Raw genomic sequence first — 23,688 nt, forward strand, 5'->3', positions numbered from 1 at the left:
GCAAATAGTGGAATTCATATACTGAACACTATCATTACAGGCATTAATGACATGCAGTTATCAGAATGCATTTTATTCTATAGTAGTCCTTTATACATGTACTGTACATGAACCCTCACACTTATATCAATGCCAATGTTACATTAAATGCTGAATACACAAACCAAAGCATTCCCTTTGTTACAGCAGATGACTTGCATTCTCTTCTTGGCTGTGCAGTCACTGTGAAACTGCTACACATATTCTTAGCTACAGTTATTATTCAACCTCCTACACATGCGACGATTTACTCTGTAGAGATCTGTCTGTGCGTTATGCTCTACCTGTGAAATCCTTTTCCATTATAATGCATGGGGGAGGTGCTCAATTGCATTATTGCATTGCTCTGCTTGTAGATAATTTAGATTTTGTATATATACTGTATATATATATATATATATATATATATATATATCCCTTTATAAAATAATATATGGGGAGATGAGGACAGGGATGGTAGATTGCTCTGCTTTATGATTCTATAGTTACATAGATTGGATTGTTGGTTATTATGCTGTGAACCCAAGAACACAAATGTGTTGATTATGTACCTGTGAAATCGCTTTCTAAAATAATACATGGGGGAGATGAGGACAAGGCTGTTGGAATGCATTCCTTTATTGCTCTGCCGGCTGATCCTATAGATTATATAGAATACTGGATTGCACTGCTTGTTAATAGAGATTGTATAGATATAGATGTGTATAGAATTTACATATGGTATATAAGTTTTCTTATATATGTATATATGTTTTTACACATGAACAGTATAGATCCCTTTCTAAAGGAATACATGGGAAAGATGAGGACAGGGATATTGGAATGCATTACTGGATTGCTTCTGCTGGTCGATCCTATATTTTATTTAATTATCACAGGTACTTATATAGCGCTGTCAATTTACGCAGCACTTTACATATATATTGTACATTCACATCAGTCCCTAACCCTCAAGGGGTGTAAAATTTAGGGTCCCTAACCTACATTCATACATACACATATTAGGGCCAATTTAGACAGGATCCAATTAACCTACCAGCATGTCTTTGGAGTGTGGGAGGAAACCTGAGTACCTGGAGGAAACCCACACAGGCACAAAGAGAACATGCAAGCTTCAGGCAGGTGGTGCCATAGTTGGGATTTGAACTGACAACAATAGTGCTGCCAGGAGGATGTGCTAACCATGTAGCTATTGTGCTGCCCATCTATAGATTGTGTGTGTGCATAGATCCCTTTCTAAAGTATTACATAGCGAAATTGATTGCATCTCTGGAATGCTGATCCTATACATTAGGTGTGTGTGCTTATATATAGATAATTGTATAGATTATTCTAAAGTAATACACGGTGGCTATGAACATAGGGATGCCGGATTGAATCAATGGATTGCACTGCTTCTTGAGTATATATATATATATATGTGTGTGTGTATGTACATAGTATATATATATATATATATATATATATATATATATATATATATTTCCTTATATATGTATAGATCCTGTTGTAAAGTAATCCAGGGGATACGAGGACAGGGATGTTGGATTTTTGGATTGTTGATCCCATAGTTTATGTGTTGTAGCTATATGGATAATTGTGCAGATCCCTCTAAAGTGAAACATGGTGGCTATGAGGACAGGGATGCACTGGATTGCACTGCTTCTTTAGTATATAGATGTACAATATATATATATATATATTAGCAGTGGTTAAATGGTTTGCACCGCCTGGCAGTACTAGGGTCGTTGGTTTGTATCCCAACCACGGCACAACCTGCCTGGAGTTTGCATGTTCTCATTGTGCATGCGTGGGTTTCCTCTGGGTACTCCAGTTTCCTCCAACACTCCAAAGACATGCTGGTAGGTGGATCCATTCTAAATTGGCCCTAGTATGTGTATGTATGAATGTGAGTTAGGGACCTTAGATTGTACACACCTTGAGGGTTAGGGACTGATGTGAATGTACAATATACATGTAAAGCACTGCGTAAATTGACGGCGCTATATAAGTACCTGAAATAAATAAATATATATATATATAAATATATGTGTGTGTGTGTGTATATATAAATATATATATATATATATATATATATATATATATATATATATATGATTATAGGATCCCTCTCATATGTATAGATCCTGATGTAATCTTGGGGATATGAGGACAGGGATGTTGGATTGAAATCATGGCTTGCACTGCTTCTTGAGTGTATAGATACATAGATGTACACTTTATTATACATATATAGGATCCATCTCATATGTATAGGTCCCGTTGTAAAGTAATCAGCAATATGAGGACAGGGTTGTTGGATTTCTGGATTGTTGATCCTATAGATTATGTGTTGTAGCTATATGGATATTTGTATAGAACCCTCTAAAGATACATGGTGGCTATGAGGACAGGGATGTTGGATCGAATTGAAAAATTGTACTGCTTCTTGATTATATAGATATACACATTTTATATAAATAGGATTATAGGATCCCTCTCATATGTATAGATCCTGTTGTAATGTAATCTTGGGGATATGTTGGATTGAATTCATGGATTGCACTGCTTCTTGAGTGTATAGATACATAGATGTACATATATATATATATATATATATATATATATATATATATATATATATATATATATATATATATATATGATCTCTCTCATATGTATAGATCCTGTGGTAAAGTAATCCAGCAATATGAAGACAGGGTTATTAGATTGGCTATATAGAGGGATAATTGTATAAATCCCTCTATTGTAATCCATGGTGGCTATGAGGACAGGGATGTTGGATCGAATTGGTGGATTGCACTGCTTCTTCAGTACATAGATGTACACTATATATATATGGGATCCCTCTCATATGTATCGATCCCACTAAAGTAATCCATGGTGGCTATGAGGACATGGATAAGGGATCGAATTGGTGGATTGCACTGCTTCTTCAGTACATAGATGTACACTATATATATATGGGATCCCTCTCATATGTATAGATCCCACTAAAGTAATCCATGGTAGCTAAGAATACATGGATAAGGGATCGAATTGGTGGATTGCACTGCTTCTTCAGTACATAGATGTACACATTATATATGGGATCTCTCTCATACGTATCGATCCCGTTGTAAAGTAATCCAGGGATGTTGGATTCCGGGACCGCCTAGATGGAACCTGTTGCCTGAGTTCGGGGATGATCTCTGGCATGACGAGCGGCAGAAGATGAGTGTGCTGTGCTGTGCTGGGTGCTGTGCTGTGCTGTGCGCTCTGCGCTGTGCTGTGCTGTGTGCTGTGCTGTGCCGGCTCCCCCTCCGCCTGTAATAAATGGTATTTTTGTGAGCTGCGCTTTAATCAGTGGCAGGGAAGGGGGCGTGTCCGGGCGGCCGGGCTGTGTGTAGATGGCAGCAGAGCTCCCTCCTTCCCTCCCTCGCCCCTCCCCCTCCCCGGACTGACATGCACATGCTGGTCTTTCTGTAAAAGGGAGCCGAGTAGTTGGGAGGGAGGCAGACACAAGAAGGAGGCACACAGCTCACACTCCCTCCACAGACAAGACACCATCGGCTCGTCCAAGTTCTCTGTGTATGTGAGCGGAGGAAAGCTCCGATGGTCTGGGATCACAGGGGAGCCTCAGCCAGCCGCCCCCCCATCCGCTGTGCCCCGTGTCTGCGATCTCCAGTGGGACGGTGTGGGAGGAGAAGTGACATTGTGGACATTGCAGCAAGTGACATGAGACTGGAGGAATAGGGATCAGGAGTGTACAGCCATCCAAGGGAGGACTCAATGACTTGTTAACCAGGGGATTCCACCAATACAGCTCTCTCTGGGGTTATCAGCCTGACAATGGATATCTTGTTTTTTCTGCTTGGAGTTATCTGTCTGCACTTTTCAGGATCCAAAGTTTCAGGTGAAAAAGGTAAGCCTGTCCATGTGCCATCATCTTGGAGTTGTCACCATCCATCCCTCCAAGCAGGACAGACACTGCTCCTCTCCCATAACAAAACCCAGTGCTCAGCAATGGAGACACTCTGGATGGCACATCTGGATTAAATCAAACGTTTAAAAATACTACAAAGCCTTTTTTTCCAAGGCTCTTCATGTTTTGAAGCAGTGCATGTCTCCCATGAGTTACCTACAGTCCCACTAGAAGAGCATTCATCCTTAATAAGGACTTGATTGAAATTCCAATTAGAGGGACTGAAGGAAAGCTGAAAAGAAGGGGTGCTCTGGGTGATCTGGAGGGTGCTGAGAAATCTAGGGGGGTTGTTATCAGTCTGCAGACCAATGTGCTGGTATATTGGGAGCCTTGTGCCTGTAGAACCAATGAATAGGCATTGCTGAGATAAAATAAACAGTGTAAACCTCAGGCCATCAGAGGTCCCTGTGAAGTGGTTTTGAACTCTTCATGTGTTTGCAGTTTGCTAGAGATAGAGGGACAGTGGAGTCAGATTAGATCAGCGATCCTGGCCATGCCATTCTCCTCCATACACTGGCTGTCATGGGTAGCAGGGGGGCTAGCTTCTCCTAAAACCAACAAGGAGCTGTAACAGGGATCTAAGACATCAGAACAACCCAAAACCAGATAGATCTACTGGATCCTTCTCCTTGCAATCACTACATTTATTATACCAGTTCCTAATATATATATATATAGATATAATTTATATCACAACAATGCAGTGCCATCCTCTCTGACCTGTTGTGTATTAAACACACAATATCACCTGGTATTTTAGGTGTTTATCTGACTATCCCCCCCCCCCCTGCAGCTGGCTCAATCCACATTGTAATTTGGAGATCGCTCCTTTCTCTTTAGTAGAAAGTCTTGCTGACTTGTAAATAAGATTAGACCCCTTTGTATGGAAGCTAGCCCTTTAATTACGACAGTACCACCAAATACAATGGCACTACCTAATGCAACAATGTGGAAAAGACTTGCCTGGTCATTGTTGGGGGCAGTAATCCCTAATTGGAGCTTTATATAGGCTCATAAAATGAGATTAGGAAATGAAAGGTGGGGGATTCATTTGCATAGCTAAACAGTGTTGTATTGTCACAGTATGAGGAGCTGAGATAAAGTGATGGCTATACACAAAGGATACATAGTGGCCAATCTCTGGAGCACAAAGCACTGAGCATGCAATGGTCAGAACTGGCACTACATATGGGACCTGGATCCACTGGTGGGGACACCAGCGGTGGCTTATTCTGGAGGGGAGGACGGGGACACTAGTTGAATGTATAGTAGGCTCTGTGTGCTTAGGAACCAAATATGAGATCTTACCTTCACATCTCTTACATATTCAACATGTTTTCTCTCCGATTTACAGCATGGTACGGGTGAAATAAAATATTAATGATGGTGATCTAATTCTTCCTGGAGGAAGAAGCCTCTTCTTCAGGATGGTTTTAGGGACGGGGATATTAAAAAAAGGGAATGTCCTCTTTGTGGGTGACAAACTGTTGTCACTGGTAGTTAATTAGAAGACCACCATAGTGGTCAATGAAGGGTGCCATGTGTAGGGACACCCAGGGTCAGCAATGCTGGCACATGGTACGCTTGTCTCAGTTCTTGGCAATAAACATGTGGATTGGCTTAACTTGCTGCAGATGATGACTCCCCAATACTGGCACAAGTTTCAGTTGACAGTCCTGGCTTCAGTATCATGGAATCAGTGATCACTAGAGTGACATTACATTAGTATCATGACATCACATTACCAGGCTAGTACCATGTCATCATATAGGGAACATGGCATTGCTCTGGTACCATTACACAACTTTGGTATTGCGTTGGCTTACTGGCTCTTCGTATTCTGCCTTTAGGAATATAGGAGGGATAAGGGTGCCAGGCTGAGGAGCTGTATTTCTGCTCAGGGTGCCATATAACCCAAGGCTGTCCCTGATCACAACACTAGGGGCTCAGCAAAGACACACAGCAAATTGCAGAACTGGCAGAAGAGAGAATGAGCCCTGTGATTTCAGAAAGAGGATTATCCATCTCGGTGTTGGAAAGGGGATTTCAGAAGGCAATGGCATCTTATGATCCCTGGCTAGCTAAGTGGCTTTGGCAATCATCCTTCTTTGACAATCCCCATGTGATTAAAAACTTTAAAGGGTAGCAAAAACGCCTGGGGGGGGGGGGGGTGTTCGGAGCCATAAATACCCAACTTGTCTGCTCTCTCCTCATCTCACAGGGACAAGCAACCTATTTTGCTATAGCTGGGTGAATTATGTTCTGGAATAATTGGATCACAGAGGCATGTAAGATTCTTATTTGATCAAAGGCTGGCTACCTGGCTTATGGGAGCGATAGCTCAGACATGGAGTATCCTGATTGTAGCTATACCCCCATTTTCACCTACAACAATGTGAACCAGGCTATCCCACATATGTAATTGTTCTTTGACCATATAGCTTTGTCTAGAGACATACAGCTATTTTTTTTCATATGAAATGAACAATTACTGCAGAGGGATGAAATTCTGTATGTGATCTGGTTTACTGCCAGGGATGAACAACGTATGGCTCTTTTAGCTATAGAGGAGCTACAAGTCTCAGCTTGTAGATGGGAAGAACATGCAAAGACTTGTAGTCCTTTGGTGGCTTCTGTGGGAGATGTAGTAAAAGAAACATGGCTAGTTGTGGATATTGTTTTCTAGATGGCAAATCTGAATATTTAATCCATTACCGTTTTCCAGCTGAATAAAATATTGATATCCTACCCAGCTCCCCCTCCCTCCTTCCATAAATTATACTGTTGTCACTTTATCGACCCATATTCAATATTTTCCCAGCAAAGGGACATACATTGTGTCACATACACACTCATGGCTTAGGGACTTTACTGAACCCAGTTCACCCCACTGATCGGCCTCTTCCACTATGACAAATGGACTGATATGGCTATAGGGCCAGCTGAACTCAGTGGCAGGCAAGCTGATTAGCTGAATGATGGCCACTGACTGGGTGGCATTTATGTGTGAGCCAGATGCTTAACCTTCTGCATACATTTGTCAATTTTTTATAGCAGATGGAACCTGACTGTGATGGAAGCTGTAGACCTATTTAATTCATTCTCATATGATTTGCTTAGTGTTTTGCGTATCTGTTGTGGCTTTTGAGTTTACATGTACCTTAGTCTGTTGTTTTTTTTATTTTGTTGTTTATGTTTTTTGCTTTGCTGTTGTGTTTTATTTTATTTTCTTTCGCCTTGCTGTAGTTATTATCTTGTCAATGCTGATTGGTATGTTTTTGACTTGTGTGTGTGTAGACCGTTTATATGGTCCATAAAGCTGAAGAGTGTATTTCACAAGGGACATCCCTTATGCTATTTACTGATCTGTCTTGTAATGTGGCCTCCAGAAATAGAATCTTCTGTCCTTACCATGTGGGGACTCTTCTTATTGTGTCACTCAGAGTAGGTTTCTTTTCACACTTATCTCTTCCCATTAAGGTTGACAGCTGTGTCTTGGTTAACCCATTTATTGCTGGAAAGTCACGGATGGGGACATCTGGGGTAAACTCCCTCTGGGAGATTCAAGTGAAGTCCTTTCTGCTGAAATGTGAAGGGCTGATGACCAACTGCACAAGAGTGCGTGAATTTTCTGCAGTAATCTAAGTTCCAAAGAAATATAAAACATTTTTCATATGACCAAAAAAATTCATACATGAGATCAGAAACCACTAGCTGACTACTTAAAAAAGATTGTGTAATAAACCCATATTTATACTATTCTATTTTTAAAAAATGTTTATTATTATAATACAGGATTTAAATGGCGCCAACAGTTTGCAGAGCGCTATAAACAATCAAGGGAGACAATACAGTTAAAATACAATTCAATGCAAGCATTTTCAAAGGGACGTGCTCATAAGAGCTTACAATCTAAAGGATATTATTGGTGTAAACCAGGGGTGGACTGACAACTCATGGGGCCCCCGGGCAATAGGGGATCATGGGGTCCCTGTGTCCTTGCCCAAACTTAAAAAAGCCTATGAAAAAGGTAGCAGGGGCATCTCATGGGGCCCCCTACTGACCGCGGACCCTCGGGCAGTGCCCGAGTTTCCAAATGGTCAGGCCGCCCCTGGTATAAACTGTAGACTGAGGTTGAGTACAGCATCAATAACCTTATGAGGCTCATATACGAAAAGTGTGCAAACAAGTACATTTTTGATCCCTGCAGCAACCCATCAGCCTCTGACTATCATTTCAGATGAAAAAAATGAATTCTGACTAGTCACTATGGGCATAGTAATCTTCTTGGTACACTTTTTCTAAATGAGCCACTTTGCGTTCAGTTTTATGCCGTGTATGACTGCTAACATCTGTTGCTGTTTCGGAAAAAAACATTTAGGTTTGTCAGTGGTATTCCCTTACTTTAAAGCGGCAGCAAACATATGGATTGTATTAGCTCATAGTTCAATTCTTTTTGCAGATACAATCAGTCCTCCTGCTAATGTTTATCCAATCTTCTGAAAAATATTATGAGCGATAGCCGTAAGGATCAGTAGAATCATAAGATGTTTATTACTGTTTGACTGGTAAGGTACTTATTGAGCCCCAGTTCCTGAATCCGCAGAGTGCCAATGTTTGGGAAACCGAAAGGCCTAGTTATCAGACTGAAATGTGCTCTCTAAATACGATAATGCTTCTGTGCAAAATGGAGCTGAACTCAAAATTATTAATGAAGTAAGGTGCGGTCAGTGTATTGTGGAAAATATGGGTGTCTAATTGGGGTAACTGTCATCTACATGAAAATCCATTCAGCAGTTTTTGTAAATAAGGTGAATTCAGCTCTTGATATTATTATTTTTTTTTTTTTTTTGTAATTAACAAATTTTCGGTAGACATAGTTCCACAAATATGATGCCTGGTAATGTTTGATAATATATGAATTTTTTAATCAGATATAATACAACGTACAAATGCATGACCATTTCCTTGCATTATAGTATATGTGTAAATAAGGATGCTCATCCAATTAGATTTCTGTCAACTAACTTGGAGAAAAAGCTTTTTTTTTGCTATCTTGAACCTCTAAAATGGACTTAAGACTCCAGCAAGAAAAGCTGATCCTTAGTTCTTGAAGTCACAGTGCCACCTAGGCTTTCAACCTAGTAGTGCATGGAAGATCTGTAGGGTGGAAGACTTGGCTGTAGCCAGCTATACATTCTTATGCTAAAAACTACTGTAGAGTACTAAGAGGAAAAACATGCCTGAAACCTTATTGCAGTACACAATCTGAATGTTAAGCCAACGGGATTTTTTTATATGCAATAAAATATTTCTGAATCCAAGCTAGAAAAATGTACTCTGAATGACCTGTTATAATATTAACAAGTGTTCCAAATATTCCAGTATGTTGTAGAGAAGAAATGGAACTACAAACTGAATTCAATAGAGGCACAAAAAAGGTTCTTGCTAGCCACACAGCCTAAAACTAGTAGGGTGCAATCTAGAGATACAAATGCACATAGCTTGCCTTTGGTTGTGGAGATATACAAACAGAATATCTGTAGGCGTTTTGTCAGTAGTATTTTTGTCAAACAGCCTATCACACTGCAGAAAAATAATACTTGTGGTTGTGATCTCATTTATAGTGATGACTAATAGTTCATATATGTGTTTAATGAGCTTGAGAGCCTGATAAAGGTGGCATGGGCACCAGTAAAGTGGAACTTTGCTGTAGTTGTATTGCATTGAAACCCATTGTGTGTTTCTTAGAAAATGCATTTGTAGTTGTAGAAAGACAGTAGAGGAAAAGAGATGGCCATTAGATTCTGATACAAAAGCACAGTTAGGTGAAAAGGCAGCATATTAGACTTCGGTCCTATAGCATCAGAATGGAAAGTATGTCCCAGCTCCCTGACTTTGTTCTTGATGATCTACAGCAGGTGGTCACTAGAACCACAATGAACAGTCTTCTCCACCTGGCTTCAAATTGTCAGAGGCACATCGTACTGTTATGTGCATGCACCCGTCACATCTCATCAATCACAATGTTTTCCAGAAGGAAACTGTATTGTGGTGGCACTGATGTAGCCTCCAGATTGAAGCCGTATGCTCACAAGTTGATAGGTGATTCATGCCCTTCGAAAACACTGTACACATGTTGGTTGAGTTTATGCTGTTAGACAGATTTCACATTCAGGTTGATCCCTGTTGACCTGAAGTATGCTGCGTTTTTATACAGGCATGAAAGTAGTTAAACTTACAGCTTTGTAGGTATATAGTATATACGGTATAGCATAGTTATATCATAGTTCTATTAAACAGAAACGTAATAAATATTGGAGCAGTTTTATGGTATTGTGCAATGTAGGTTGCAATTGCGCACATAATAACTGCAATCTGGTTAGCTGGTATAATTTGTTCTTTTTGAAGCGAGGAAGTAAACAAGTCTTCAGGCAAGTATTATACCACAAAATCATAAAACGCCTCGCTTTCTCATGAAGAATAAACATTCACAACTGCAAGTAAAAATAGCTTCTGTTAGGCCACACATACACAAAAAGATTGGGCATACCTGTTTGTTTTTGAGGCAGAGCTATTATGCTCTTTTACATAGTTGGCCATATGCACTGAATATCAAGTCTAACAGATATGGATGGTCATTACCTGAGCTGTGCTTTCAAATTATGTGGACATTTGGGAAAAGGTAAATGGCAATGTGCCTGGACTGATAAAGCCAGTGTATCACTACGCTGTCTCTTCCACCCTTTTTATTGTGGTGGGGCTTAGTGAAAAACTTGCATTGGGGCAGATATCAATTAATTAGTTGCCTTTGGTTTAGCTACACTCTTCCCATTTTGTTACCAATTTTTTCCCTACTGTAAAAAAATTTGACATAGAAACACCGACTGGCAAAAGACAACAAAAAAGACTCACAAAATACTGCAAAATTGCAAAAAAAAACAAAACACCTTTTAGCCTGTTTTTAAATTATCTGGAAAGTTCTATAAAGAAACATCAAGCCTCTAAATTGGCAACTCTACAATAGTTTCCAATATGTTATGTTATTTTCACCTTAGTCAAAACTCAGTAGAGAACCCTTGCAAAAAGGCCAGTTGTTGGAAACAATATTTCCCACAAAAAGATGGCAAGGTATCAGTTGTGACATTTCAGAAGTTGCCTCTACGTCCCTACTATCATGACCACATTGAGATACTTGATGCACTTCTAACCCTACTTTTCTGTGGCTCCATGCTGAAAATGTATACCAGGCAAGGGCGGACTGACAACCCATGGGGCCCCCAGCAATAGGGGATCATGGGGCCCCTGTGTCCTCACCCACACTCAAATCACACCCAAAAAAGCCAATGAAATGTACCAGAGACATCTCATGGGGCCCCCTACTGACCCCAGGCCCTCGGGCAGTGCCCGAGTTCCCCAATGGTCAGTCCACCCCTGATACCAGGGTCTGCAGTTGGGATTCTTGGACCTGCACACACATGCTAGGGCCAATTTAAACAATAGCCAAACAACCTACAAGCTTGTCTTTAGGGGTAGGAGGAAACTCATGCATCATGCAAGTATAGAGCAACCATGCAAATTCCAAGCATACAGTGTCTTGGCCAGGATTCAAACCAAGAACCCCATTGCTGTAAAACATACGTACTAACCGCTAACCCACTATGCTGCCCATAAAGCTGACTCAAAGTTGTAATGAACAAGCAGATCCAACTCATGAGACACATTTTGAATTCAGAGAAAACGTAAAACCCAAGTTTTTTCATCTTTAGTGTCTACAATCTTCAGTGTGCGTATAAAAAAAAAAAAGGAAGCTAAAATCGAAATGACTGATATTACTATGCAGTGGCCATCGCAGGCCTCCTATATGCCATACGTTACTTTTATGTGCCTTTAAAAGTTTTTTTGCAAGGTTTATATCATTGTTATATTTGTTTGTGGAAACAAGGACACCTAAAGGATGTAGGAAGGTACTACAATTAATGACACAAGGGTTCAAAGAATTTGTACATAACAGACAATCTTACATTATAATAAATTGCCATAGAATGCTATATAGTCCTCAAAACAAGGCCCCTAGTTCACAAAGAAAAAAATAATGCATCCTAAACAAATATTGATTTATCCAAGCATGTATGAAATTTGAGAAATATTTAGGTTGGAATTAGTGTTTATATACGTCAGAAACCATATGTTTAACTGGAGACAATAGTGGGACAATGGAAATTATACCATTTTTTCATAGGGCCTTGTCATTTAAGAGTCTGACATTGCCTTTGTTTGGTCAATACTTGCGTTTTCAGACTAATACCACATATGTCTTTGATCTTCTTTTGTATGTTACATTATCAGTAAAGACACAGAGTTAAATGCATAAACCATCTGTGCAGAAATCCGATACTGAACAATATAGGCTAGCCGTCGCACGAGATAAAGATAGCTGTTTTGGAAATGTGGGAGTTAAAAAATAATAATGTGGCCACCGGTGGTCTAATAGACACTATAATTCAGTAGTGGATTGCATCAGAAAGAATTAATTTTAATTGTGCCCTACGGATAATACCCATTAAATCACTTAGTGGCTCAGGTGTTGCACTTGAAGGTTAACACAGTGTTTTTCAATGACTGTGTTAAGCTATCAGTATTGCTACTCATGTTCTTTTTTTTTCCCCTGATGTAATCAAATTCAGTTTTAAAACAATTTATTCAAGAAATGGTATAAACAGGTTTAGAAATGGTCTTTTCTTAGCAGTAAGTATTTTTAAAAATGTGAAATAACTAAGTAGTCTGCATGCACATGGTGCTTTTTATGTTGCCTGGATCCATAAGTATGTTCTTAAAGTTGGGGATAGAACATGGGCACAAAACCAACAACTAGCTTAGATATAGTTGATGCCAACCTTATCTATAGAGAATGTGATGTTCCCCTTACATAAGGTTGGTATCCATTGTATCTCAGCTTGGTTTTCCTGTCAATAGTCTATTCTGTCATCCAGGGTTGCTGAAGGTATCTGAAGATGCCCATAGACAATAGCTTACAACATTGTCAGGTTAAGGTTTATCTTGAATCTGTTGGCATTCTGTTTGAAGTTGCAACCATTTTTATAGCTGATCATTTTTTTTTCATATCATAAAAAGAAAATACACCCTAGAAACTATACTGGTAAGGGTTGTCCACAAAACAATGTAATTTTTTAGGAACTTGTGACTTCTCTTTTATGGAATCCTATTTCCTCCTAGTGTTTCCTCTCAGGCTTCCAAACTTACAGTATTAATTATCTTGCATGTGCATGTAAAAATGAAAGCGTGCATTATTTATGGATGGCCTTTATTTACCCTTAAATGGTAATAACACCATATGGGCATCATTTCATTTTATGCATATTTGATTACTTTAATCTATGCTACTTACCACTTTTCTGCTTGGGCAATCCTGATTGAAAGTCCAACTTAGATTGATGCCAGCAGGACTTGCGGAGTCTGAAATGGGACTGCTTCATAGCCTGTCACATCTTGGAGAGATAATATGCATTTGAAAATTTACATGAAATCACATTGAAGACATAACAAGTAAGCATGCATTTATAGCTGTTGGTTGAACATGAGTATTTAAAAAAATTGAAGGGAAACCAGTAATTTATGTTGTATTGAGCAAAAAAAAACAATGTAAGTGTATTCTCTACGGTGGTTGTAGGGTTTGGGATTTGTGCTGGGATGTGTATGCAGTTGCATATTGTTACAGTTCTGCAAAACCTTGATTACTCTGTCAATTTAAAGAGAGAGAGACCTGCGGGATGACCTGAGTCCGTCAGTGTTCTTGACAACACATTGTTGCAAGGCATTGTGGTCTTGAACTATAGAGACCCTCGCACAAGAAAGCATTTCTTTCTGGGGGTTTAGGAAGCTGTCAAATACAGATAAGGCTCTTGATCTAATCCTTTGGGGGATACCAGTTTGTATTAAAAAGGAAAAAATTAATTTCTAACTACTGGGATTGCTGCCAAATTATGTGACCTTACAACGGTGCAGATGTGGTGTAAAAATAAACCTCTGATAAGTGAAATCGACAGTCTGAATCCCACCAGAGTCGACAGCAAGAACGGGGGGTGTTTAAGTCTCCTCTTCCTCTGGGGAAGGGTGGGCTGTACATTACTATAGAATATCTTTGAGCTCTCTGTTCCCACAATGACACATTGTAACACTAGATATATAATTACACTTTGTCTACAACAGTGGGGAGATCTTGGAGGAAAGGGAGGCCAAGTGAATACATAACACAAATTAATCTTTTGGGTGTGATATTATTTTTCTTAACAAAAAAAAAAGTAGATAAGCTATTCAGGATCACTGATGGGAAAGAAGAGTCAAAAAATCATGTATGTAGTAATGGCAGAATTTCCCAGTCTTTCTGTTTCTGAGAATTAAGACGGAATAATGCATTTACTTGGCAGATTGCGTGTACTCACGCTCTTATATACATTTTAAAACTTTGAGGTTCTTCCTTGTTTTTTTAAAAAAATAAATAAAAGTCAGCAGCTACAAATACTGTAGTTGTTGACTTTTAATAAAAGGACATTCACCTGTCCTGGGATCCAGAACTGTCTTCACCTGGGCCAGTTCTCCTTGCGGCTTCACAGCCGGCTTCCCACTGCACATGCGCAAGCCGCGCTGCGCTTCTTGAATGGTACCGAAGTCTTCTGGGACCTGTAATGTGTCCCAGATGGTTGTGGGCTGGGGGGACTTCCGGTGGAATCACCTGAGCAATCGGACTAGAAGTGGGTGAAGGTACCTGTCAAAACCAGGTTGAGCCCCCCCCCCCCAAAAAAAAAAGTTCCAAAAAAAGAAGAGGAAGGGAGGAGTAGAGCATAAAGCGGAATTTTCCCTTTAGAGTGAAATTACACTTTAAAACTGTAGTAAACATTCCTTTTTGTATACTAGCACATTATGGCGCACTTACCTTAGAAATGGAGCCTTCCAGAGAAGAGCTGCCACTGCACCCGACACTTCCATCTTTGCCTTGTCTTCCTTCCGGGTTTGCACATCTCCGTTTTCAATGGCCGGGCCACAATTACTCCCATGCATATGCACTGGAGTCACCATTGAGGCGCAACTCTCTGCAATCAAGAAACACTAGCGTGCCACAAATGCAGAGCTACTGCACATACATGGATGATGTCAATGGTTGCAAATGGCACAAGTTTGGAAGACAGTCATGGTACCTACAGGTAAGGCTTATTATAAGTTTATCTGTAGGTACAAGTTTAGACTAGGAGTTAACTATTGCTTTGAAGCTGAACACCCGCTATACTAGGACTTAGACAGAAGTCTAGGCCCTATAGACAGCCCAGTCAAGACCCAAGGGGGTCCACATAGAGAAAAAGTTAGAAAAAAACGAATAAAATGCTTTTATTTCATCACTGTTTTTATCTTAGAAATGTTTTAGGCCAGTTGAGGTTCCTGTTGAAGAGACACTTTTCTCATGCATGGATAGGTGAAGGTATCTCTGGAATTTGTTGACCACACACAGTCAGAGCTGAAACTGGCTTTGTGGCAAGCCAAGGGAATGCTGGCACCACTCTTCTGGTCATGTGACTGTGCTTTGACCTAGAAAATGGCTGCTAGGCCTGACTATCATCACAGGGGACAGGTCACATGCTCCTCCATACATGGAAATGCTGGGTATTTTTGCTGGCTGTGAAAGAGCAAGTAGTTGTGAGGAAGCACAGGTAAGGTGAATGTAGGGGGTTGAGGGATGTCCTTTTTTGAGACACCGTCACTTTGTCTTACATGGGCAAGGTAACAGTGTCTATGTAATAGTGATAGGCTGAACACCCCATTGTTTGGTTTGCGGTCGAACATTCAAACCTGATGAATGTTTGACCACCAGCTTCCAACTGAATGCAAGTCTATGGGTCTCGAACTTGTAAATTCAAAAGTGCCAATTTTGAAGGCTTACATGCAAGTTATTGGCCATGAAATGGGTATGGGGACTTGGGTACTGGCCTCAGGGACAATGAATCGGTGAAAAAAAGTGTTGTTTTTAAAGGGGCAGTAATTTTTCATTGCTTAAAGTAAAAAAAAAAAATCCTTTAAATATAATGCCCGGGGGGTCCCCTTAAACTACCTGCAAAGTTGCACATCTGTACAATGTTTAGAACCTGCTGCAGCAGGACTGAAATATTTTTTTTTTTAATTACATTTTTATTAAAAAAAAACAAAAAAACAGTTTGGGGTCTCCCCCAATCCATACCAGACACTTTAGGTATGGTAGGAAGGTTAGGAGGGACCCTACAGTATTTTTTATTTTTATTTTTTCTTTAAATGCGTGGGGTCCCCCGAAGAGCCATACCAGGCCCTTTAGGACTGGTAGGACTTTTAAGGGGAACCACAGCTCCAAAAAATGGGGGGGGAGTGCATGGGGTTCCCCCTAAAAGCCCTACTAGGCTATTTTTATGGATCAAAATTCGGCCAGTTGAACAGGGTCCAGACAAATTTCAGTCCATGTATAGGCAAGCTGGGTGTACAGAAATCAGTCTACCAATCAACTTCTGTACTACCAGCCTGTTGAATTTTTACAAATGATCAGTGTCGCCGGCTATAGCCAGCAGCACTGATCACTGTATTCTGAAGGCGGGGAAGCCTCCCTGCCATCAGAAAACATTAGCACAAAGGGAGTGATTCCCTCATCCATCTCGATTGTGTGGATGGAGGAATTGGGTCTTTTTTTTTTCATTGAACCTACTGGCTAAAAGAATGATTATTGCATGGCCAGCTTTACTGTTTTATTTCATGCAAATAATTGTCCATTTGCACCCTCAGAAAACCTTCCACTAGTCTATGACTTTATTTCCAGGATCTTCAGCTCTGATGAGCTCCTGAAACTTTTACATATATGGCTGAGACGTGACTGCTAGCAGTTGTATTTTAGGCTTAACAGTATTTTAAGAAGCTGGGGATTTTTGCAGTGAGTCAGACTGCAAATGATAATTTTCGAAGGATCTGCTCCAAGAATTGCCTGTGAAGAGTGTTGTTCAGAATATATAATATCTACTACACAGCTAAAGGAAGCCAGGCACACTCCCGTAGACACGGTATCCCCCTGTGTGTCCTGCTGGTGGAGAAGGCTAGGCCAGCAAATGTACAGAGAATGGAGGCTTAACAGTGTTAAGTATCTCTCCTGAGGTTCAGGGCTCCCTAGAAAGGTTTCTGTGGATATCTGATAGAAGAAAGGAAAGCATCTCAGGGTTGGGAAAATGTGATGTAATGTCTCTACTGCTTTGTGCCCCGGGCATGTTATACACATTTTTAATTTGAGCTTAGACCTGCTCCTGCCAGGAAAGTATAGTGGTCACTTAGTTAATTTCAATTAATACGGAGTGGATTTATGAGGATTTTCCTCCTGCGTGATCATTTGTTTCCTTGAATAATATTATCTGCCTATTTGACAGTATGTCTTTTAGTGTGGCATTATAGTAGTATTAAATCCTCTTTGTTTTTAGTTGAACACAATAAAATAAACATTTTCAGTAAACTATTTGTCAACTCTTATACCAGCACTTGCAGTTTACAGCCATTAGTGCTTCTGGCTCCTGCTCTTTCAGTGCAGCTTTCCTGAACAGGAAAGAGTTTACAGTGCACAGTGCAGCCTAGATCCAGCCTGTTAGTCTGAAGAAGAGAAAAGAAAGGAGGAAGGGAGTGTGTTGCCATACCCAGCTAATGGATAGGGAGACACAACTCTAGTCTCTTAGATTGTAAGCTCCAAGGAGCAGCGCCCTCCTAACCCTCTTGTATTGAACTGTATTGTTGTTGTATTGTCTCCCGTTATATTGTAAAGCGCTGAGCAAACTGTTGGCGCTATATAAACCCTGGATAATAATAATAGTCTCTGCATGCAAGGATGGCTCCATAGAATGCTGCAAGTGAAAGGAGCCACCCTGAGACTAGATTCAAACCTGTGTGTTTTTAGTGCATTTGCAGAGCTGCAGAAATGCACCACAATCCATTCAACCTTGTTTGCTATGGGTCCCGTTCACACCCATGCAGGAAGTTTTTTACATGCAGCGTGGTGCATTTTTGGCATAATAGATTTCAATGGAACTGCATCAAAAGCACATTTACATGCGTTTTTGGTAAGGTCTTGTGCTTAACAACCAGTATCCTCCTACCGAAAAAAAAACAGAAGCATGAAAACACATTAAAAATGCATCAACTGCACATGCATACATGTGAACCTAGGCAGAAACCTGGGGCAGCAGTCATTCCGCCAGCTTAAACTGGAACACAGGCAAGGATTAAAAAATAAAGAAGTCAGATGCTGGAAGAGCTTGAAAAACTGAGGGTTTAATAACGCTGTAAGTAGCCAAAGTATATTTTTCAGCCAAACATAATGGAAGCTGCCATATTGCAAATGAACTCATTTTCAGTTATTATTATTATACAGGATTTATGTAGCACCAACAGTTTGCTCAGCACTTTACAATATAAAGGGAGACAATACAGCAACAATACAGTTCAATACAAGAGCGATTTGAGGGCCCTGCTCCTTGTTGACTAATTTGCTGTGTTGAATTTTCAGATAAATTGGAATTTTAGGTTCCCACCTGCTCAGGTCCAGGTTTTTTTGGAAACAATGATCTCCTGTTGCAAATTTAATTTGCAGCTCCATCTACTGGTAAAATCTGGTATTGAAGCCCAGGCCAAAATATAGTCATTCCATTTATGATTTAGATTATTTTCATTGTTTGGAGTTTAGTCCACCAAGCACAAGCAGAATTGGGCCATGCTGTTTTTTTGTTTTGTTAGGAGTCTGTGTGGGGTAGGTACTCGTTGATGCTACATGGAGTCACCCTATTTTAATTTTATCATAAATCTCCATTACAGACAGGAGCCATGAGGTATAGTGATGTTGTTAGTCCACAATTGAAACAAGAAACTACATTTTGGTGTATATTTCTACTGCCTTTGAGTGATCATTGGCTCTTTCTGCTGTCAGTCAAATCCTATGAGGGGAGAGAGGGGGGGCGACTGAGTCATGCTGTGTGTGAGTATGGATGCATATAGCTTGGCTCAGGAGTTCGCCCACATGTCTGCCCCCATAGCACAAGGTATGCTATGGGAACACACGCAGAAAAGGAGCGAAGAGAAGAGCTGGTGAGGTCTTCAGAAGGGGAGGTAAGAGACCACTCTGCAATACCATTGCCATTACCAGAATAAAATGCATATTATTTAAATTAAAAAAAAAAGCCTCTATGGCCACTTTAATGGTATGTTTACACCAGTCTCTGTGCCGCTGGCGTGCTGTGTGGTCCTGCGTGATCAGCGCAGTGTGATGGTGTATCACACTGTTCCCTTTTTTTTTCTTTTTATTTTAAATAAACTCTCACAGACATCTCATAAAGTTCAATTTCCAGCTATGGTGGATTGCCTCACACTGTGCTACACTGGAAAAAAGAGCACACAGCCTGCAACGGGGCAGCTAAGGAGACAAGGCATTTTGCCTTATCATGGGGTTGGACTGCTGCAGTAGCTGTCCAACGCAGTCCCACCGCAACCAGTGTGAATGGGTCCTAAGTATTAACAGAAAGCATCAATCGCTGGCTCTTAAACACTGCATTAGTTTTACTGAATTGTGTTTTCCATTTTGCAGCTGCTGTTTTTAGTAGTTCTGGCTCTTTTTTAAACCCAGTGGGGGAAGGGGGAGAAATGCATTAGTTTTTTGCCAATCGCAAAACTATATCTCCCATGGTTCCTTGCAGTGCCCCCAGTTCCTACACTGCTGTTCCATCTGATCCACAGTGGAAGAACACATTCTCTAGGACCCTTTAGATATGCATGTTGCAGGTAGGTTGCTAGCTACTGGTGCAGACTTTAGGTATGCAGTCTACTCATCAGTTGCTTGATTATAATCTATCAAACCTGCTTTTGTTTCTGACAAGTTAGCTAATGACCATTAACTTGAGGATAATGAAGTATGATGAAAAACACAAAACTCGACCCCAACTCAGCCTGTTCACAGTTTCTCAATCCAACTTTCCCAGATCCCTCCCTTGCAAGGCGCCTTGTCCCAATGTTGATGAGTGAGGGCCTCTTTCCCATATCCTCTTCCCAAAAATGTGAGGGGGACTTACTGGAATCTGGAAGCCTCCTTTATAATAAAGGGGGCCCCAGATATCCACCTGCACCAAGGGTAATGAGTACTGGGATACATTAGTGGGAATTTAACCTTAGAGCTAAAAAGTCTGGAATGCTGCCAGCACTGTTAATAGAGAGGAGGAAATGGGGTTGAGCTGCTGAGAGAAGATTTCCTTAACAATGCTTCTGTGAAATTTGAGATTGAATTGTTCTACAGTGAATGCAGCTGTAGACATCAGTGAGGGCTTGTTTTAAAGCTCATTTAGTGTTTGACAAAAATATATACAGTAAATACTTAAATGCCCATAAACATACCTTTTTAGAAGCCACCAATGCTGGCTGAAAAGGGAACAAGATGAATTATTTCTAATTAGAAGCTGATCACAATTATGCTGCTTTTACTAGGGATGCACTGAAATTCCCGTGGCCGAAAGGTTTCAGCCGAAAACACCCCTTTCGGCAGTCGGCCGAAATGACAAAAAAAAAAAGCACTGATACAAGTGCTGAAAAAACCCGCCCCTCGCCGCCACCCGCCCGACGGCCACCGCTCGGTTATTCACTCTTGCCTGAGAAACCATCGATCCTGGCACTGAGCATAGAGAGGGATGAAGGAAAGATGGCCACAACACATCTCTATGCCCTTGGAGGACCGGAGCGATGTCACTTCCGGTTCCGGCCATTTTTTTTAAAGCACTAGGTCAATGCTTTTTTTGATCCAATGCTTTGCATTGCAGAGGAGAGATGTGGGGTCTTATTGACCTCATATCTCTTCATAAAGAGGACCTGTCACTAATTATTCATGCAAGGGATACATGCATTTCTTGTGTTAAGAATAAAAGTGATTACAATTTTTTTTAAAAGGAACAGTGCAAAAAAACCAAACATTTGTGGTTTCCAGCTATCATCCCTTAGTCTCCTGCCAGACAGTGCCTGAAACTCATACATTATTGTCATCTGTTTTAAGACAAATAAATCACGCTGCTTGCATTATGTGGATTATTTGGATGTGTGAAGTTTTGATTCACTGAATCATGTCAGTAAGGTTGCTGGCTGTCAGTTGGACTCTATGCGGTAACTCATGATGTCACATGGCGCTTTTTACAGTAATAAGCAGTCACCCAAGGGAGGTCACTATCCCCAACAATGACTTCAAGAAATCTATTCCTGCCTTTTTCTTAGCTTCGCCGAGACTCTCTTGGGGAATGAAACATTCATTGCAAGCAGCACAGTTGAAGGAGCAGACGCTAGGATTACTGTGGTCTGAATTGGCGTGTCTGAGTGAGCAGGCCGCCAACTGCACAACTCAGGGACTCGGGGAAAATAATTTCATCTTAGTTTTTGAATTACAATTACAAGTTGTTAAATCTATTATTAGAGTTTAATTTTTAAGCATACTCTCCTTATGCATTTTTTTTAACAAGTAAGAAAATCATAATGCAGTCCTCAATGGCTGCAAAAGATTTCTAATTAGTGAATAATGAGTGTGAAAGATGCTCCATCTTTAGGGAATTAGAACCCACCTTGCTCATTTGCAAGATCATTCCCTTTAGCACCCGAGCATTAGAGCCAGCAATAATGTGCTGCATGTTCAGCTGCACTTAAGCTATGCGGAAAGCAGTCAACTACTTCACACCTATGCCAGCATGTGCGGTTTATGTTTTATTATTTAGTATACAGACATTTTTAGTGTAAACTCAAGGACCTTGTTAAACATAAACTAAAAGCCCACAATCTATTTCCTTCTCATTTTCCATTAGTTTGTTTGATTTCACAGTTCATTGCTAACTACTGAACATTTTAGTATGATGTGGGGATCTACAGCACTAGCAGCTAGCTCGTGTATAGAAAAAGATGGTAGGAATTCCACTGTCTTACAAATCATGCGAGTAGTCCTTGTGATAAATGGGTATGGTAGGATGGAGGTGGGTATGACATGGTAGACAGCTTAAAGTATGGATCTGTAAAGTTCTAACATTCTTAACATAAAAATTAAATAAAGCTTCATGCACATTGGGGCTTCTATAAATGCTTTTCTCATAGGAAAGATGAAGACGCATCTAAGCCATGTTTCTGCAAACACATTTAGGCGCTTCAAGCACTTCAGCATTTATTTATTTAATTGGCCCTAATATTAATTTATTCTGTCCATTGAAATAAAAAAAAATGCTCAAACACTAAATGCACCCTTAGCCTATGTGTCCATGCACTCTATAGGCGTTTACAAGAGTTTAGAGGCAGAAAAACCCACCAAACCACCACGGGTTTAGGTGCATTTACCCATGTTTAGGTATGTTAGGCCTTTTTTTATGCTCAAAAGCTCCTCTCCTGAACATCATGTTCAGGAGAGGAGCTTTTGAGCATGAAAAACCACCTAACGTGCCTAAACGTGGGTAAATGCACCTAAACCCGTGGTGGTTTGGTGGGTTTTTCTGCCTCTAAACTCTTGTAAACGCCTATAGAGTGCATGGACACATAGGCTAACACGGAGGGGCATTTTAGAGAAAAAAAAATTATGCTCAAACGCCTGTAAAAGCATAATTTTTTAGCTCAAGTGTGTGTAAAGCCTATGGCACAGTGATAACTTTACATATCCATACCATAAATTATTAGATGCTTTGAATCTCGGCTGGTTCAGCAGGGTCCAGTGTAGATTCGATCCATCTATGGGCAGGCTTATTGTATCTCACATAACAACTGTTATGTTGGATTTCTAGCATTCGATTATTACCAGCTGCTATAGCCGCTAGCAATATTAATTGTGTTCTCCCAGCAGGGACGGCTCTCTGTACTCAACTATCAGGAGAACACAATAGCTCTATTGGAGGGATTTTCCTGTGTTGATGGGGGAATCGAGCGATTATCACATGGTTTCAGGAAAGAAAATCACATTTATGGCCTGCCTAAGTCTCATGCTATTAACCAAATCATACACGATCCAACCATACCCATTTATCACAGTACATGTGCCGATGATTTGTAAGTCAGCAGAGATCCTTTGAAATTCCCCATGAAAATAGGGATTTTCTGGAAGTTTAGTGATCCAGAATTGTTGGCTAATATAAGACTATTCTCAGAATTAAAAATACAGAAAAATATTGTTTTAAATATAGGGGTAGAGTGTTTCTGCACTGACTCTTCTTATTCGAGCGATTCTTAGACTACCATCATTTTTCTTCAGAAATTAGCGATGAGATTGACATTCAAGGGGTCTGTTTACTATCAACTCATCATAAGAAATTATTGTTTAGTTATTGAAGTTACCATAGTTCGCACTTATCACTATGACGTGAGATCACAATGCATAGAATATACGGGAATGACTATCTCATGGTACATACAGGAAATTATCTTCATATGCTTTCACACGTTGGTGATAACATTTGCATTAGATCATCTAGGCTCGTATATGGTTTAGTCTTAGCTGATTTCCTCTCTTTGTTTATTAATGTGAATTGTTCTGACCCTTGGTGGCCAAACAAGCAACAAAGCTTATTGCTTGGGTCTTTTTGGTCCATTTACATAACTGACTGCGGAAG

General features: G+C 40.3%; 1 protein-coding gene across 2 annotated transcripts in view; it reads left to right on the forward strand.

The window, feature by feature from the left end:
- Window positions 1-3,527: 3,527 nt before the first annotated feature.
- The window catches only part of NRP2 (neuropilin 2), a 204,391-nt gene continuing 184,230 nt past the window's right edge, over window positions 3,528-23,688 (forward strand). The window contains exon 1 of one of the 2 annotated variants that reach the window (XM_089670967.1): window positions 3,528-3,964. In XM_089670967.1, coding sequence (XP_089527093.1) covers window positions 3,892-3,964 — 73 coding nt within the window. In that variant the 5' untranslated portion in view covers window positions 3,528-3,891. The remainder of the gene's footprint in view (window positions 3,965-23,688) is intronic. The other variant, XM_089670973.1, reaches the window with a different exon arrangement.

Source organism: Staurois parvus, unplaced genomic scaffold (assembly GCF_062004578.1).
Source record: "Staurois parvus isolate SC_StPar_1 unplaced genomic scaffold, SC_StPar_1.0 ptg000011l, whole genome shotgun sequence".
NCBI lineage: Eukaryota > Metazoa > Chordata > Amphibia > Anura > Ranidae > Staurois > Staurois parvus.